This window comes from Stylophora pistillata, chromosome 1 (genome assembly GCF_964205215.1).
Source record: "Stylophora pistillata chromosome 1, jaStyPist1.2, whole genome shotgun sequence".
In the NCBI taxonomy this organism is placed as follows: Eukaryota; Metazoa; Cnidaria; class Anthozoa; order Scleractinia; family Pocilloporidae; genus Stylophora; species Stylophora pistillata.
Genome location: NC_142519.1, coordinates 39,092,384 through 39,111,516, shown reverse-complemented (window position 1 = coordinate 39,111,516; position 19,133 = coordinate 39,092,384). Strand labels below are relative to the sequence as shown.

The 19,133-nt window shown below is 36.7% G+C and overlaps 1 protein-coding gene and 3 long non-coding RNA genes across 4 annotated transcripts; 1 reads left to right on the top strand and 3 right to left on the bottom strand.

Moving 5' to 3' along the window:
* Positions 1 to 1,270: 1,270 nt before the first annotated feature.
* LOC148742439 (uncharacterized) lies at positions 1,271 to 16,897 on the bottom strand. The gene is made up of 3 exons (XR_015999759.1): positions 16,748 to 16,897; positions 8,228 to 8,280; positions 1,271 to 1,476 (listed from the first exon to the last, which is right to left on the bottom strand). It is a non-coding gene; the product is annotated as an uncharacterized LOC148742439 (long non-coding RNA).
* LOC111345194 (zinc finger protein 862) lies at positions 2,874 to 5,489 on the top strand. The gene has a single exon (XM_022952465.2). The coding sequence runs from the start codon at positions 2,896 to 2,898 to the stop codon at positions 5,014 to 5,016; it is 2,121 nt and encodes a 706-aa protein (XP_022808200.2). The 5' UTR covers positions 2,874 to 2,895; the 3' UTR covers positions 5,017 to 5,489.
* On the bottom strand, positions 11,023 to 12,317 carry LOC148742441 (uncharacterized). Its single transcript, XR_015999742.1, has 2 exons — positions 12,026 to 12,317; positions 11,023 to 11,734 (listed from the first exon to the last, which is right to left on the bottom strand). It is a non-coding gene; the product is annotated as an uncharacterized LOC148742441 (long non-coding RNA).
* Positions 13,693 to 14,774, bottom strand: LOC148742440 (uncharacterized). The gene is made up of 2 exons (XR_015999768.1): positions 13,841 to 14,774; positions 13,693 to 13,769 (listed from the first exon to the last, which is right to left on the bottom strand). It is a non-coding gene; the product is annotated as an uncharacterized LOC148742440 (long non-coding RNA).
* Positions 16,898 to 19,133: the final 2,236 nt, after the last annotated feature.

Sequence of the window (19,133 nt, the reverse complement as noted above, 5' to 3'; positions counted from 1 at the left end):
TTTCCAATCTCTCCTTTGAAGAGTGGTCATCACTAGAAAAACCTAAAAAAAAGCAGAGACATTGTTATCAAAGCAGCCGACAAGGGCGGCGCATTAGTTGTTTGGAGGACTGATCTTTACCAAAAAGAAGCTTTGCGGCAACTTTCTGACACCTCTTTTAATCAAAAGTTTGACAAAGATCTCACTTTCACTAATCAAAACACCGTCAAAAATACGATTAACGAACTGAACTAGACAAGCTAAACAAGAATTGCCGGCCACAGCAAAAAATCTCATCATTACCACTCCTAGAACTTCTTCTATTTAATTTTTCTCTAAAATTCACAAACCTAACAACCCAAGTCGACCCATTGTCTTGGCTCGCAGTTGTCCCACCGAACTTCTTTCCAACTATTTAGACAACATCATGGCTCCCATCGTCAAAACTTTACTATTATATATCAAAGACAGCCAAAACGCTCTTCAAATTTTTCGCGACCTTAATTTCCTCGGCCAAGGCAAACTTCTTTTCACTGTGGATACTAGATCTCTTTATACTGTCACTCCCAATGACGAAGGTCTTCTGGCCCTCAAACATTTTTTTCATCAACGCATTGTTAAGGAACCTAGATCTGAAACACTACTTCACCTAGCAGAACTAGTGCTTACACTCGACTGTTTTTCATTCGGGGACAATTTTTTTAAACAAACGAATGGCGTAGCCATGGGTACTAAAATGGAACCCAGCTATGCCAATCTCTTTGTAGGTTTTGTCGAATACTAATTTTTAAGCCAATAAATGACCCCAAACCTGAACTCTGCAGTCGCTATATTGACGATTGTATCGGCGCTTCCTCCTCTACCCCGCAGAGAGGAGGAGGAGGAGGAGGAGGAGGAGGAGCACGAGCAGTAGCAGTAGTAGTAGTAGCAGTAGTAGCAGTAGTAGTAGTAGTAGTAGCAGTAGTAGCAGTAGTAGTAGTAGTAGTAGTAGTAGTAGTAGCAGTAGTAGCAGTAGTAGTAGTAGTAGTAGCAGTAGTAGCAGTAGTAGTAGTAGTAGTAGCAGTAGCAGTAGCAGTAGTAGTAGTAGTAGTAGCAGTAGTAGCAGTAGTAGTAGTAGAAGTAGTAGTAGCAGTAGCAGTAGTAGCAGTAGTAGTAGTAGCAGTAGTAGCAGTAGTAGTAGTAGTAGTAGCAGTAGCAGTAGTAGTAGCAGTAGTAGCAGTAGTAGTAGCAGTAGTAGCAGTAGTAGCAGTAGTAGTAGTAGCAGTAGCAGTAGCAGCAGCAGCAGCAGCAGCAGCAGTAGCAGTAGCAGTAGCAGTAGCAGTAGCAGTAGCAGTAGCAGTAGCAGTAGCAGTAGCAGTAGCAGTAGTAGTAGTAGTAGTAGTAGTAGTAGTAGTAGTAGTAGTAGTAGTAGTAGTAGTAGTAGTAGTAGTAGTAGTAGATACTTTTATTTAGCTAGGGTAACTCCTACAGTTACAAAAACTGATATCCTTAGAGGCCCTAGATAAAAGAAATATAAAAATACTCAAAACTAATCCTAACTAAGCTAATAGAAGAAAAATCCTAAAAATGAGGTTAAAGTTTATTACAAACTATTCATAAAAACTACAAATTACGATTAAAAACTTTACATCCATGATAATAAAAAGCTTTTTTTGTACATTCTAGTTTGATGGAGGGAAGACGGAGATGATTACTTTGCCGATTCTTTCTCTGTATGATATCTCTATCAAAATAAAAGTAGTCCATTAAAAATTGTGGGCAGCGCTTATCGAGACATTTCTTCACAGGGTTTAACGTGTGAATCTCCCGTCTAAGTCCCAGCGTATCATAATTAAGGTGAGCTAGCGCTTCATCACTGCTGTTAGTTTGCATGATAATCCTTGCCGTATGTCTCTGCAATTTTTCTATATTATCAGCATTCGTATGGCCGCAACAGTTCCAAAGGGCATCACAATAATCAAGAACAGGAAGAATAAATGATCTACAAATTATACCAGCAGTATGCATACTAATGCTACGCCCGGTGCGGCCAAGAATTCCTATTCTCTTACTAACTTTGCTTATTACATAATTTACGTGTGCGTTCCATGAAAGCGACTCATCCAAGATTACACCAAGGTATTTATACTCAGCAACCCGTGTTAGCTCCTTGCCATCGATATTCACAGAGAGATTAGCATTTGCTAACCTAGAGCCATTACAAAATAAAACACATCCAGTTTTGCCTTGGTGAATAAAAAGACTGTTGTCTAAAAGCCAGTCATTAACCTTGGGAAGTTCACTGGTAAGTGTACTACTTATTTCTTGGGCATTACTGGCGGTGAAATACATAACTGTATCATCAGCGTACATCAGAATCTGGCATCGTTTTAGAACTATAGGCAGATCGTTGACAAACAGGACAAAGAGTAAAGGGCTAAGAATTGACCCTTGCGGGACACCCGAGGTAATAAGACCTGGATCAGAGATCTCTTTACCAAAACTTACGAGTTGTTTTCGGTCTGTCAGATAGTTTCGAAACCAGTCTAACTCAACGTCCTTAAGTCCATTAAAATGACTCTATTTTGCTATTAGGTATTTCGTGATCAGCAGAGGAGCTAATTCAGTATACAACCCAGTGCTCGAAACTAACGGTCGTTCACTCGTCAAAAACGAGTAAAATGTACCATTGGACGAGTGAGAATTACGATTACTCTTACCTTTAGACGAGTAGGCAGTTTCTTGTTTTTATCTGCTTTGTATTTTACGAATTTTAAGTCAATAAAAACATCCATTAAATGTGTGCTTTGTCTTTATTTACGAACGTGCAAAGGGGCATGCCGTGACGCCATTTTGAAAATGGAGAGGAACTGGTTCGAGCAAAGACTTCCTAGCATGCGCAATAGATAGCAGCATGGCGGGAAATTGATTCGCATCATGGCCGCTCGCCGTTGTTTTTCTTTGCTTGGCTATTTCAGAGGAACAGAGCAAAATACAAAGCAAAGTACAAGCAAAGATAAAGAAGCTTCAACAACAACAGACTGTGAAGATTCTGAGCCAAAAGCTAAAAAAGCCAAAAAGGAAAGGGCTTTTAAGGAAGCATGGAGAAAGGAATTTGCGTGGTTGATGTACGATGATGAGTCACGGAAAATGTTCTGCCAATATTGCCTACATTTTCCAAACAGCAAAAACAAGCAGTCTTCGTTTTGTTGCGAGAGTCAAAATTTTCAGCTGGACGGGCTAAGATCTCATGAAAGATCTGCTGGACATGTATTGAGTGTGGATGCTAAAGTTGCTAAAACCAAAGGTGCAAGAAAAGGGACAATCGATGCTGAATTGCTAAGACTAGAGAAAGATACTGTTGCAAAGATGGAAAAGCTGTTTAATACAGCCTACTACGTATGCTATCTCAAGATGCCTTTTTCCAGTTTTCCTCATTTGTGTTCTCTTCAAACTAAAAATGGACTTGTGTTAGGACAAACATATAGAAATGATCATGGATGTAAAGAATTTTGTAAGCATATATCCCAGGTCATGAAAGAAGAACAAGCAGCTATTATTAAGAATGCACGATTTCTGTCTGTATTGTCGAATGGAAGCACAGATTTTAGTGTGACTGAGGAGGAAATTGTTTATGTGAGATGTGCTTTGCCATCAGCAGAAACCATAACATTTTATGTGGGACTGAAAGAGGTTCCTAGTGCAAAAGCACCTGGAATTCTTCATGCCATTGAAACAGTGATGGACGAAAAAGATGAGCACTGGAAAGAAAAGCTTATTTCTACCGGTACAGATGGTGCTTCAGTCATGAAAGGTAGACTAGGTGGTGTTGTGGCAATGTTGCAAGCCCAAGTTCCACATGTAATTGGAATCCACTGTGTTGCTCATAAATTGGAACTAGCTTTTGCTGACACAGTCAAGTCATGTGAGGTCATGAAACAGGTGAAAGAAGTGCTTACTGGCTGTTGGAAACACTACAGGTACTCTGCCAAGGCAGTAAGAGAACTGAAGGAGCTTGCAGATGCTATGGAGGTCAATGTGGGAAAACCTACAAAGGCTGATGGGACCAGATGGGTACCACACTTTTTACGAGCAATTGAAGTGTTAGTTGGGAAAAACTACAAGGTGATAGTTGCACACTTTGCTCATACAGCAGAAGCAAATGATTCATCTGCTGAGATGCAAGGAAGAGCGAAAAATGTCTACAAAAAACTGACTAGCTACAGATTTTTACAGTACTTGCATTTGTTGTGGGATATTGCTTTTGAAATATCCAAAGTCTCCCTTGTCTTCCAGAGAAATGAAGTTGCAGTATCAGATGTGAAACATGAACTAGACAGGGTTGACCTTGCCCTGCATAACATGGCCAGACGTGGAGGTAGGCATTTGCAGTCATTCCAAGAAAAAGTTGGTGATGGAGAAGTATTTCAGGATGTGAATCTCAAGAGAGCAGAGAATGATACAGAAACATTTGCTAGAAACAGGGAAAATATTCTCAGTGATTCAAGGAGATTTGTGCAGCAAAGGTTTGAGAGTTTCTGCTCTCCTGTTCTGAAAGCAGCAGCTGTGATTACAGATCACAATCCATGGCCAAGAACAAGGGATCAGCTAGGAATGTATGGTGAGGAGGATGTTGTGGTCCTGGCCAATCACTACAGAGATGTGCTGAACAGAAATGACTTTGATATTGATGAGGCAAAAGACGAATGGCTATCCTTGAAACTACATGCCTTGAATACCAGGGCCATGGAAACCCTGACAAAGCAAGTCTTCTGGAACCAAATATACAAAGTAAACCATGCACAGTTCTCACATGTGCTTATGCTCGTGGAGATAAGCTTTACCATGGCTGTTTCAACCTCTTGTTGTGAAAGGGGTTTTTCTTGTATGTCAAGACTTAAGACTGAATACAGAAATTCCCTTGACGTGTCCACAGTCGACCACTTAATGAACATTTGTCTGAATGGTCCCAGTCCAGAAGAATTTGTTGCTGAGAAAGCCATTATTCACTGGGTGCAAGAATCACAGAGGGCTCGCCGACCTAACTTCTTGGATTAAAGTTTAAGGGACAGTGACAGATGAAAACACCTCACAATGTTGATTTTCTAGTTATCCTTTATTTCAAAACTATTTATATTACTGTGGATAGATAAGATATCATGGTACTGACAATTTCAGGTCCATCATTTTCCTTGTAAGATAGATGTAACTGCGTATTCTTCTGAGTGAATGATTCAAAACAATATATGGGACTAGTTAGATTCCTTCCAGGACTACTGAAAATTTCCTACTACTTGTCCCGGGAAAACCATTTCAAAAAGTTAGTTTCGAGCACTGCAACCGCAGTCAATTCCTTTCAACCAGCCCTAAAATATACCTAGGAAATTTCCGACAGTTCTTTATCCTTTTCAGACATCAAAGTTTCAATTAAAGAAAATGGTATATGCACTAGTGTGTATCACAAACCTACAAACTCACACTACTTTCTGTATTCATATTCGCACCCATCTCATGTCAAGAATGCCATTCCCTTTTCTCAGTTTCTAGGACTTCGTCGTTTATGTAGAGATGTCACTGTGCCAGTTTTTCGAAAAAAACCTGGTTACCCTGTTTCTGTCGTTCAAGTGAGTCTTCACCGCGCCCAACTTATTGATCGACAGGCAGCACTACAAACGTCACAAAAGGAAAATTCCGACTGCATCCCTTACCAAAAAAGATAACCATGAAGTTTACTTTAAGTATAGTACAAGTATACTGCATCAATAATAGTTATACTGCAATCATACTTCAATGGTACTGCACTTACTTAAGTACAGCTGCAGTACCATTTTTGAAGTACACTTTGAGTATACTGTTCGAGTGAAAATCATTTTCCTTGTTGATGATGTAGGGTATAAGTATACTTGAAATCTCTCACACAAATGTAAATCATGGTCAGGTCTGATTAAGTAGGAAAAACTATACTGAAAAGGTACTGAATTGCCTCAGTTGATATTATAGCAGTGTCTTTTCATGTATCTGTTTCCTAATTTTCCGCGCAGTTATATTTGTTTGTTAATAGTTATCAACCACCACTGTTAATTCATTCCATTAATTCATTCTTGTTTTTCTCGTCACCATGTTCTCACCAATAGCATAACTCCACTTTCTGCATATAAACACACACACAACCCACATTAATTCCTCCATCCGCTCTGACATTAAAGGGCTAACGCTCCAAACGCCAGCTTTTTAACTCTTTTACAGTGGCCAATTTATAATTTCAACTAATCTGATAAAACCAAATTACCATGTTACACCCACTGACGCAAGCACCACAGCTTCTTTAGAAACTACTACCTTTATTCCTTAATTTTCACATTTAGAAAATAGGGGAGAAAGTATGTTGAAGTTATACATGTTGTTACTCAGGCTGTTTGAAAGATGCATTTAGTAAGGTCAAATAAAAAGTTTAGAGGAGGCATGATCTTTCTTTTGGTCAGGTTGATGAACCACAGTAATAAACTAAACACTTATACTGTCAGAAGTCAGATGATGTTGTCATTAGTACGCTAATGGAAAGAAATTAGTGGAGGACCCAATTTTGCCCATGAATTTAGTTGCAGCTGAGGCATTGTGAGTCAGTAAGTTAGTTGATAACACATGTCATGGTTTTTATTAAATTGTTTTTCACTGCCTAACTCTTGAAAATCATTTCTACAGCTGACTATGCGTTTACTCTTTCATCACCTCTTCAGCAAGAGTTATAGGAGGCTTGACGCTCATCACCATTTTAAGGATTTTCACAATTTTGAAAGGAATTGAATTAAGAAATGATCTTTCCTAAGATCATGTTAAACTTAGACTCTTGAAACCTTTTTAAATGGTTCCAAAGGTTGTTCTTTAATGTAGAAATCCAGACAAGTGCAGCCAAATCATCTATTTTTCATTATAGCTGACATTGTGTCATCTCTATAAAAACAAAACAAAACTAAACTAAACTAAAAAAAAAAGAAAATAAAAACACGAGGAGAATGAATTCAATTTTTCATATCCTATAAGTAGCAAATGGTGACTGATGAACAAGTGGTTCAGTTATTAGAGAAGATATACTAATTTCTCATGTCACAAATTTCGTTAGACCAGCAGATGAAATTGAATCAAGCAAAGAAATGACTCTCACAAGTAGACTGTAATTTCTTATAAAAAAATGCAGAAATGAAACCAGAAAACATTCAGGCCTCAATGCTAAGTGTTCCTGAAACAGTTATTAAAACAGTGCAAGATAGAATTTTCAAATTCTTGTGGAAATTAAAAAAGGATGAAGTAAAAATAATGGTGGTGTGAACTTCCCAAATGTCCGCTCTGGTAAAATCACTACACTTGAGCTGGTTAGGCAGGTTTCTAAATTTCACAAATGAGACCTGGCAAGCTTATCCCTAATAGTTATTTTAATAAATATGGAGGATTATCTTTCCTATTGAAATGTAATTACAACTCTAAGCACTTTGACAAGAAAATGCCTCTTTTTTATAGCGAGATGTTAGGCTATTTCAAGTAATTACGCAGGGGTTATCCTGATGTTTACAATAGTGAATTTATTCTTTGGAACAATAAAGAAATTACAACAGAGAGCAAATCTATTTTCTGGAAATATTTGTTTGGAAAAGTACTAATATTAAATAGAGACGGTAAGTTCTTATCTCTAGAAAAGTTTCAAAGGAAATATAATGTTGAATCAAACTATTAAAAAATTTTCAACTTATTGCTGCAATCCCAAACTATTTGAAGAGAAAAGCACAGGCATTAACTGCTGTAACACACAGAAATATATTAGAAGAATGGGATATTTTCTATCAGTCCAAAAACAAAGTTATCTCTAACTAAATGTAGATGTAAAGATTACCACAAATTACTTCAAGAAAAGATTAGGACAGAACCTAGCTACTGCCGTTAAAAGATGGTAAAGACATTTGGTGAACTTTGACTCTGGTTTGAAACAGATCTTACACAATTAAAACTTACAAAACAACAATTAAGTGACAAGCTAAGAGGATTTGGTTATAAGGTTTTCCCCAGAATATAATGTCACTAATAAGGAACTCAAGCAATTCAAAATCAGAAATGATGACTAATGCTTTCAATGCAAAAACCCTGATTCACTAGAACACACCTTCTTGGTCAGTGCCCTGTGAGTATTCAATTCTATCAAGAAATCATATAGTGGTTCAATATTTTTAATAACACCCACATAAATTTATCTGTTAACCAAATTTTACTTCAGATTTACCTCCCTCCTGCCATTAGCGATATTACCTCCAACACCAACTGGATTTGCTTATCCTATTGACAAAAGATACATACAAACTGTGGTCAAAATAATGAAAAAATCTTAGTAAGTTACAATTTATACAAGGAAAATTGAGAACTTTATCTAAGGTAGTAAAATACAAATTAATATTGTCAACAAACCTTTTTTTTTTTGCTTTTTTGTTCATATCATGTGTTATTGCAAAATAATAATAACAATGAAAAAAAAAAAAAAGAGATGTGCATAATGTAAGAAAAGTAATTGTAATTGCCAGTGGTGTACTGTAAATACCATAATTATTTAACTAAGTAACGTAAACATATAATTAACCATAAGTGATATAGTATATTGTTATTAGTCAGCGCTCTAACAGTTGGCTAATGTTGGCTCAATTGGTAGAGCGCTGCAGTTAAGTATCGCAGAGGTCAGTGGATCACATCCCGTACAGGCCTGATTTTTTTCAGGTCTGATTTTCGCTATTGCATAAATAGCACTATTCTACTGCAAGGATCGTGCATCATACGTATCTATAACCGCAGTTCAAAATATATGAACTTCATAAATTATTCATCATATCTGATTTATCATCACGGGTTTATTACGAATCAACTTAATGGCCTGCTCCCTAAGTTGGCTTGTTAGCTCAATTGGTAGAGCGCTGCACTAGTATCGCAGAGGTCAGTGGTTCAAATCCCGTACAGGCCTGATTTTCTTCAGGTCTGATTTTCGCTATTGCATATATAGCACTTTCTACTGTGAGGATCGTGCATCATACGTATCTATAACCACAGTTCAAAATAATATATGAACTTTATAATCATCATATCCAATTTATCATCACAGGTTTACTACGAATCAAGTTAACGGCCTGCTCCCAGTTGGCTTGTTTGCTCAATTGGTAGAGCGCTGCACTAGTATTGCAGAGTTCAGTGGTTCAAATCCCATACAGGCCTGATTTTTTTTTCCGGTCTGATTTTCGCTATTGCATATTAAATAGCGCTTTCTACTGCAAGGATCGTGCATCATACGTATCTATAACCGCAGTTCAAAATATATGAACTTCATATATTCATCATATTGTTATTAGTGCAAGTTAAAGCAGCATTGTAAGTAATGTATTGTATTACAGTGTACTGTTGAGTACTGTAAAATCTTATTAAAAAAAATTAATAAAAAATAAATAAATAAAAAAGGAAAACTAAAAAAAAAAGTCAGATGATTAGAAGAAAAATAAAAAAATAAAAAAAATTCAGGCATTGAAAGGATTTGAACCCCTGCCTTCAAGATACTAGTTGGGCAGTCTACTACCAGCTGTCAGCTATAAAGCCACATGTTAATGGACCAAATTTAGAGGCAAATCTAAATCAAAATTTTCAATAAATAATTCAATTTGAGCTGCAGATGAAAATTCAGCAAAGAAATGGCCCTTGCAAATGGACTGGACATTGTAGTACCAAGAGAGAGAACTGAGCTAAGAAGCCAGGTTCACCCTGGTGAAAATCCTGTCCAGGATCCTGTAGGATCCTGTAGGATCCTGTAGGATCCTGTAATATCCTATAGGATCTTGAATAGGAACAGGATCCTAAGCAGGATCCTGTATAGGATCCGAATCCTGACTAGGATCCTGAAATGATAACAAATCCTGAAAAGGATCCTAAGTAGGATCTTAGAGATATATAGGATCCTATGTAGGATCACTTTCATGACTAGGATCCTAGAATGATAACAAATCCTGAATAGGATCCTGAGTAGGATCTTAGAGATATATAGGATCCTATGTAGGATCACTTTCCTGATCAGGATCCTGGGCAACAATAAGATTCTGGATAAATAAAGGATCCTATGGAGGATCACTATCCTGATCAGGATCCTGGGCAAGAATAGGATCCTGAATTATATATAGGATCCTATGTAAGATCACTACCCTGATCAGGATCTTGGGCAAGAATAGGATCCTGGATATATATAGGATCCCACTTAGGATCACTATCCTGATCAGGATCCTGGGTAAGAATAGGATCCTGGATATATATAGGATCCTATTTGAGATCACTAGCCTGATCAGGATCCATGGAAAGAATAGGATCCTGGATATATAAAGGATCCTATTTGGGATCACTATCCTGATAAGGATCCTGGGCAAGAATTAGGATCCTGTATAACTAAATACTAGAGGGATCCCATGTAGGAGGACTATCCTGATCAGGGGGTGGGAATCTATCAGTCTCAGGAGACTATGGAGTTGCACACTGGGTGGTGATTCTGATACAGCTTCAGGATTGGGTGTGACTGGACAGGGAACTTGAGCAGAAGTAGGATACACACTACATTGTTGTAAGGATCCCCAATACTCTTTTGTAGAAATACCATAAAGCAAGTGGTAACTCGGGAATAAAACTCTGTATAGGCCATAGTGAGACACTTTTGGACTTCAGTGCAGGGGCTCCACCCTTGCAAAATGGTTTCCCAGCTTTCTAGGATTCCTAGGAATTTCTTAGGAGTCAGTGGAATTTTCCTAAAAACATTTAAGCTCTCTAGAGGTGTGAACAAACATTACTAGGTTCCTAAGAATTTCCTAGGAAATTCCTAGGAATGATTACAGGTAGAATTTACATAAAAAAATAGATTCTTGATCCTTGGGAAGTTCTTAGGAATTTACTAGGGAAAATTATTTTTTAAAATAAAACCTTAATATTTAAGAATTATACTTATGAGTTTAATTTTTGAAAGAAAAGTGTCATTTTAGATGTTTAAAAAAGTCACAAATTGCAATATACCACAATTTTTTTTTATTTTGTGTTATAATTTATAACTCACTAATTTCACAGCAGATATTCTTGAAGCTTATACAACTTCCAATAAAACATTAATTTTTTACCCTTCAATTGCATATCACAATAAATTGAAATAAAAATTTACTGCAGTAAAGAATACAAGCAGAAAACTAAATCAAATCCAATTTAAGTGGGATTTTCAATCCATGTGTTTGGTGCTCCAGTCAGATAATAAAAAGTGTTATGCTGCAAGGACAGCGACTCTGACCACACAGAAATACCAAGTTATATCAACCTGAGGCTTCCCTGAAAAATGGTTTCTCACAATGTGTAAGATTCAGCCAACATAGTTCTGCACTGTCTCCTGATTTTTTCCAATTATATGGTGAATTCTAAATACTTTCCATTTACAGTAAACTTAAGTTCGATATAGATAGTATCAAGTATCAATTTATTTGCCAGATTAGAATATTATATACAAAAAGCTTAAAAACATATCTTTACTTAGATATTATGACAAGGAAGTCTTATTTGAAGCGATGGGAAATTTCAAATCTGGCATTTTGAGACTTAAAAAGTTATATTTTCTTATATCTAACCACAGACACCATTAAAGTTTGGAAATCTTATCATAGCATGATTTCTGGAATTGCCATTTAGAAGCATAATCTTCTCCCAAATTTCAGTGACACTCTTTGCTTTCAGGTCAGACCTAAAACATTGAGAAGAAGAAATATTAATGCGATGCTTCTTTTCAAAAAGTGCTAGAGGAATAAAAGAATAGGTGTAGGTTCAGAAGGAACAGTTGGGGAAGAGAGGATTTTGAAACTAATTTCTTAAGCTTAATTGCCATTTTTATAAAAGCATTGCTTATCAATTCTATAGTTTTTCCGTATTGGTTTTGAAACTTACAAGCATCATTGACAAAAATGTAAGCTTGAAGTGCATTGAGACATTGTGAAATGCGCCATATAAGCTTAAGCACTACATTACATTTTCTTACCCGATCCAACGTAACGATGCACAGAGCGCATGTGAGTTTCCATTGTCTGTTGGCGTGAGAGAACACGTTTACAAGCCGGACATTCCTACTTCTCTTGGCCGTTAAGTTTAACTGCTTTGTAAATTTGATGTTCATTCCCATCCATGGTTCATACTAGCAGGCGTTAACACTAACTTTAAAAGTCATTTACCGCTACTTCGATCACCGTTCACAAGATGGCGACCATGGCGCTGAATGGATCACATGATCACTAGTCCCAGTCTTTCATGAGCAAAATCTTCACATGACCGACACATGACCAAATATAATCCAATAAGGTGAAGTTACCAGGTTTGCCGCTCATTTCAACGTTCTATTCCGCTCTACAACGACGTTGACTCGAAAGTTTTGTGCGTTGCAGTTGAGTCTTGCTGTTGTCTTCTCTGATCTAAACGTTTTGAAGCGTTCCCAGCATTATGTGGGTTCTTCTCGAATGGATCGAAGAATTTCATAGCATAAAGCGTCTTAAAAGACAAAGACATAATACGTTATGGAAAAGAAATCGCAACACGAATAGGACATGTCGTGGATGTCGCCATAGGAAGTAAAAGAGGGCACTCAGATTTTCAAGGCGAAAGTCATTTCTGTTCATAGTAAGTATTACACTTTTATTTGGATAATCGTTGTCATGTCTATCATTTCTGCTTCTATCGATTGATTGCAGAACATATGAATACATACTAATAATGTAAGAATTTTAAGCTTAGCTTTAAAAGTAAGCTATTCTAAGTTTCATTCGTTTAAACTGAATATAATGGTAATAAATGCTTCTTATTTGTGTCATTTTAAAGGTACTAAAGGTGAAGCTACAAAGCAAGAACTTAGTTTGCCTGTTCCAGGTAATTTTGAGTTAAAGGTTTTTCATAACTTTTGCTCATGTGACAAAGCAAAGCGCCATTTTGCGGGGTGACGACGTTACGGTGGACCAATCCTTTTCCATCGCCCTAGAAAAAAGCATTTCTGCTTTAGAGTACACTTTAAAGCTTTTATTAACCCATAGTCTTTTTGTATGCCTAAATCGTTCGTGAAAATTCACATCACTAGTGGTTTATTTATATAACAAAGATCCAATATAAAACCTCCGCAAAATATATAGGAACTGTCTCGGAAGATATGGAAAGCATGAGAGACACCAGTGTTGCAAGGTTATATCTGAAGACACTGTTCATATTTAACAATTATTTGCCGAGGGCGAGGTGAATATCGTCGAATAATCCCCGAGACGAAGTCAAGGGGATTATTCGACAATATTCACTGAACCTGAGGCGAATAATTGTTTTAGTGTAATTTCAGAGCTGAACAACAGAGAAATTTCAAAAGTCATAACATTTTAAACATTTATTAACATTTTATTTTAACATTTTATATAAACCGTGCAAAGCAGTTTATATAGCATATAAATGTTACTAAAATGTTATGAGTTTTGAAATTTGTCTCTTGTTCAGCTCTTAAATTATACTAAAACAATTATTCGCCTCAGGTTCGGTAAATATTGTCGAATAATCCCCTTGACTTCGTCTCGGGGATTATTCTACGATATGTGGAGCGACATTTGAGTATCCCTGAACCAGAAGTGCCTGGACAAACTAAAGTCCTATAAGAGCAAACAGTCAGCTGCAGCAAGAAACTCGAATGAAGATTAATTGTAACGGCTAGATTGCAGAATACCCAGCCACTCATTTACATGTCATTGAATTAGAATAGCCTCTATTGTGTTATGCTTCGTTCTTCAAAGTCGGATGGCCACTCATTTACATGTCATTGAATTAGAATAGCCTCAGCTATGGTGTTGTGCTTCATTCTTCAAAGCCAGGTGGCCGGATATTCTGCAATTGCTCCATTGTAACCATGTGTTTCTTTAAAAGTTCAACAAAGATTTATTTCTGTAAATGTGCTAATTGTTAAGTTATTTTGAAGGGATGTGGGTTAGCCCACCTCACAATGACCTTACAGTTTGTAAACTGTATATAGTTGTTTGCTAAAGCCAGTGAAAAATGATTCCAGTGTGCTTTGCTACACCTCAGCTGTTTTGTTACATTTGTCAATACATGAATCTTACTACTTATAACACCAGAACACTTTATTTCATAGGTGTTTGCAAATGACTATAATAAGTAATTATTAAAGGCATGACAACAGCCTTTCAAGTAGATAATTTGCAACCTAAATGAAGCATAACTTTTTAATTGGTCTACATAAAAATAATTGATAAGACATTTTGGTTGGCTGTGTTTTCTCGTGCATTAATTTCACAATATACTTGAATTTAAAGTATGGTTTCCATTGTGGCATCTTTTATATCAATTTGTAGAAAAGATTATTCTCTATGCCAGTGTGTTACTTCTTCCTACTAGAGGTGCAATGCTTAATACCACAATTACACAAGTCCAATGCATGATCTATAATTTATAGTTAATAGTTATATGGATTAGGTCACTCATCACTATTGTCATTTCATTGAAATATAGATTATGTCTACAGTTAATGTAACAGTTGTAAACATGAGATTAAAATAAATTTATAAGATGCATCTACTTTACTTTCGTGCATTGATATGATCTTGTACAGAATTGTTATATATCCTGTAATTATGTTATATATCCTATAGAAGATCCTGTAGGATCCTATAGGATCTTGTACTAGATCCTGTAATATCTCATAGGATCCTATTAAATCTTCAGGATCTTGTAGGATCCTACAGGATCTTGTACAGGATCCTGTAATATCTCATAGGATCATATACAGGATCCTATTATTAAATCTTCAGGATCTTGCACAGGATCCTGTACAAGATCCTATAGAATCTTGTACAAGTTCTTATGGGATCCTGTACAAGATCCTATAGGATCTTGTACAGGATCCTACAGGATCTTGTACAAGATCCTGTAGGATCCTATAGGATCTTGTACAAGATCCTGACTAGGATTTCAGGTAGGATCCTAGTAAGGATCCTATTAAGATCTTGAACAGGATCCTGAACAGGATTTTCACCAGGGCAGTAAAAAAACTAGGAACAATTAACTCATTTGCCCTCAAATGCGAACAGGAAAGATTTTTAATAAGGGTTATCATAGAGATGCCCAGCATTACTATTGAAAGCTTAATCCAATATGATTCAAATTACTAAAAAACTTTGTGTTCTATAATAAATAAATTATGTGGTTGCCATGACACCAACACATGAGAACTGTAACAGTGAGAAACATTAAACAGTGATAAGAGTTTCCATCAGAAAGTCAACCCGTAAAAAAAAAAAACATGTATTGTAAATGGTACAGGAGACAAAGCACTATTAGATATGGCGCCAATTATGCTAGAGCAATCTAAAATTGTGGAGAAAGAGATTAAGATGAGACAACAGAGCTGTCTGTCTGAGCCTATGTACAACTGTACAGCATATCTGTTACCATTTTGATCCCTAATTCATTCTTCTATGTTGTTTTATTAGTGACTTTTTTTTTCCTTGGGTAACATTGATGCTGATGTACTTATATTGCAGATCAGTTTATTCACATTATAGTGACTTTGGACCCCAAAAGGTAACAAGTATGTCTGTTTACAAGAACTATGCTGAAAACAATACCATTAATACTCAGCGTACTAACATTATAAAACTACTCACTCAGGTTTAATTAATAGTCTGGGCACATACAACTTTGTAAGGGGTTTTAGGAGGGCTTATAAATAAAGGGCCTTACAAACACAGTGTATATATCTGAGGGGGCTTAAATTTATAACCAGAACAGAAACAATTTGATACAAGCTGTAGCAGCAGTCATCAAAATAATTATGTTTTACATTATTTTGAGAAACTGCATTCATGAGGATTTGAGTTAATGAATCTCTTGATACATTTTGTTCTAGTACACAGAGTACATCAATACATATATTGTTTTGTTGTGTAGTATATATCACTGAGTATTTTGAGTAGTTGCACTGTATTTTGAGAAGCCTGTAGGGCAAGTCAAAATACAAACAATGAGTAAAAATTCATTCTCAGCAATACTACACAACAAAACGTCTAATAAGAGATCTATTATCCAACACGCCAAATTCTTATTCCAGTGCGAACGAATTTAATTCGCAGATATTTCTGAAGTACAAATATCGCATGATATTTGTACTCATCTCTGCACGTTATTGTACTCTACAAAGCACAATTGCATAATAAATATATCTCATCCGACCTTTTTTTGTGTAGTATTGCTGAGTATTTTTACGAGTTGTGCTATATTTTGATGAACCCATAGGGCGAGTCGAAATACAAACAACGACTAAAAATACTCAGTGATACTACCCAAAAAATCGTCTAATAAGAGATTATTATCCAACACGCCAAATTGTTATTTTAGTGTGGGCGAATTTCGCGGATATTTCTGGAGTACAAATATCGCGTTATGTCTGTACTCGTGAGGAACCACGTTAACTCATTTTGTCGATTTCTCACCTCACTTCATGACCGATATTGAGGGAGGTTAAATGACTTTGCACTATATTTCGATGGAAGAATTTTGAATGTTTAAAATAATCGGAGCAACTTCAGAATACCCGTCCACATCATTTACATATGTCGGGAGGCTTTGAAGAATTTCAGCATTTGTTAAAGGATAAGCACGCAGTGGTCCTAATAAGATACATTTCATAGACATCGATTAAGTTAAAAGTCTTGTTAAGACCTCTCACCTGTCGAAGTATAAATTCGAATTTTCATCCAGGAGGGTTTGAAGTTCTCACATTCGATGTACAAAGTGAAGAAGAGAATACTCTTCTTACAGAAAAGGTTGTCAAATGTAACACAGCTGTCGAAACGAACCGTCCTGACTCTATAGTGCGACATCAGTACTCAATCCAAGGCCGTGCGCCATTTTGAATGTGGTTGCTAGGAAACTGAGTCGAGAGGAAGTCACGGCCAATCAGAAATAAGAAAGTGCGTTCAGAGAAATCTTTGCTTTTCACTGCAAAATCTGGTAGTTTGAAATCCAGGTTTCGGATTTTATTAGGGTGATTCCCTGGGTTTTGCACCGGGCAAGCTTTTCTGCGCATAACATTGTGACATCCAAGATGGCGGCCGTTCCTCCCGACCACGAGGTGTGAATAAGTGAGATCGCTGCAATGGCGGCCGATCAAGGTAATGGCGTTGCGTTGCAGCATTTCGGATAAGTTAGGTACAATTTTACCCTACATCTTCAAATGTCTATGATAATCAAGGCACACGATAATATATTTTTTCATTTCTGTATTCATTTCGGCAAAAATAGTGGCAAAGTAGCGACTGCTGGCTTTTTTATTCTACTCGCAATTTTGCGACTCCTCGGGAATAATTTTTTAGTCGTAAACATAAAAATTAAGTCACAAATGCGACTGTATTGGTCGCAATTTTGAGCCCTGAGAACAGTGTTTTTTTTTAACATGAGCCTCATTATTACGTACAAGTACCTACTTAAGAACTGTACTCAATATTAGCAATACTGTGTTCTTGCAGTGACAAGGCCTTACGAACCAAGAGCACGTGCCGCTGTGGGACAGGGAGGATTGTTATCACTCTATGAAGCTATGTTTCAGCAGTATGGCCTGACATGCGAACAGGTATGTTTTAAGGACTATTGCAAGATATTAGTGAGGTTCATTTTGATCAAAATTCAAACTTTAAGTGGTATTAAGAGATTTTTACGGGGTGATCATGTGGAAAAAATCACAGAAGAAATTATGAGGAATCTCTATACTCACAGATATCACTATGAACTGTTAGTAGTTTTATGAAAATTCCATGAATTTCTAGTGAAAAACCCATTAAGATCATTTCATGTCCCATGAATACTGCAAAATGAAAATTCATGGGGTTATTTTAAGCCCTGAATTTTCCATGAATGGGGGGAATTTTTTTCATGACCCATGAATTTTCTTTTAAGCCTACTTTCATGACCCATGAAAGTCCCTTTAGACTAGGTTTACACTAGAAGAAATTGTTCCGGATTCATGATGAATCCGAAACGTTTTAGTACCGGATTCATTCTGCCGTTTACACGAAAGTGGACGAATCCGAAATAAAAACTTCCCGGTTTGGCCGTGTCTCCGGAGATTTTGAATACGGAATTTAAAGTGGGAACTTTGAATCCGATAACTTTTGAATCCGGAAAGTTTTGTCGTGTAACCGCTTTTTTTCTCAAATCCGGATATTATTTCCACCTGCAATCTTTTGAGTTTGCGGTGAAACCAAAATGGATCTGGTGCTATCATTGCTGGCGGTCTCCGGTTGCCTAATCTTGTAGCAGGTTCAGGCGATAAATTTTATCATGTGTACCGCAGTATTTCTAAAGAAACGCAAATTATTATTGCAAGGAAGTTTAACGTCAGCCACACTTAATCGCCGACGACGTAGACTGCTTGGTATCTGTCCAACTCAAATTTGCCTCAGTGGCATCTGCATCTACTCTAGCCTTTTTTGGGGGAGGCATTTTCACTTTGTCGATCGAACGACGAAACAACACTGGGCTTGGTAACCATTCCATTTCGAATGTTCTCGGAGTTGTCCTTGTGTGTAAACGGTCAGGAATCCGAATATCCTTTCAGTGTAAACGCCTACGAATCCGAATACTCCAAAATTGATGAATCCGGAAACATTTACGAATCTGGAAAACTCTCCTCTAGTGTAAACCTAGTCTAAAAGTCACCAGAATGAATTTCATGACCCATTAATTTCTTTTAAAGCTTACTTCATGACCCATGAATTTCTTTAAAGTCTACTTTCACGACCCATTAATTTCCCCTGAAAGTCACCTAAATAAATTCCATGACCCATTAATTTCTTTAAAAGCCTACTTTCATGACCCATTAATTTCCCTGGAAAGTCACCTAAATGAATTCCATGTCTTTGACTCATGAATTTTTTTTAAGTCCCATGAATTTCCACTGAAAGTCACCAGAATGAATTCCATGACCCATGAATTTCTTTAAAAGCCTACTTTCGAGACCCATGAATTTCTTTTAAGTCTACTTTCATGACTTAATTATTAGTTTCCTCAGAAAGTCACCAGAATCAATTTCATGCCCCATGAATGGCAATCAAATA

Coding starts and splice junctions, on each gene's coding strand:
- LOC111345194 (XM_022952465.2), top strand. CDS start 2,896: ATGGCCGCTCGCCGTTGTTTTTCTTTGCTTGGCTATTTCAGAGGAACA.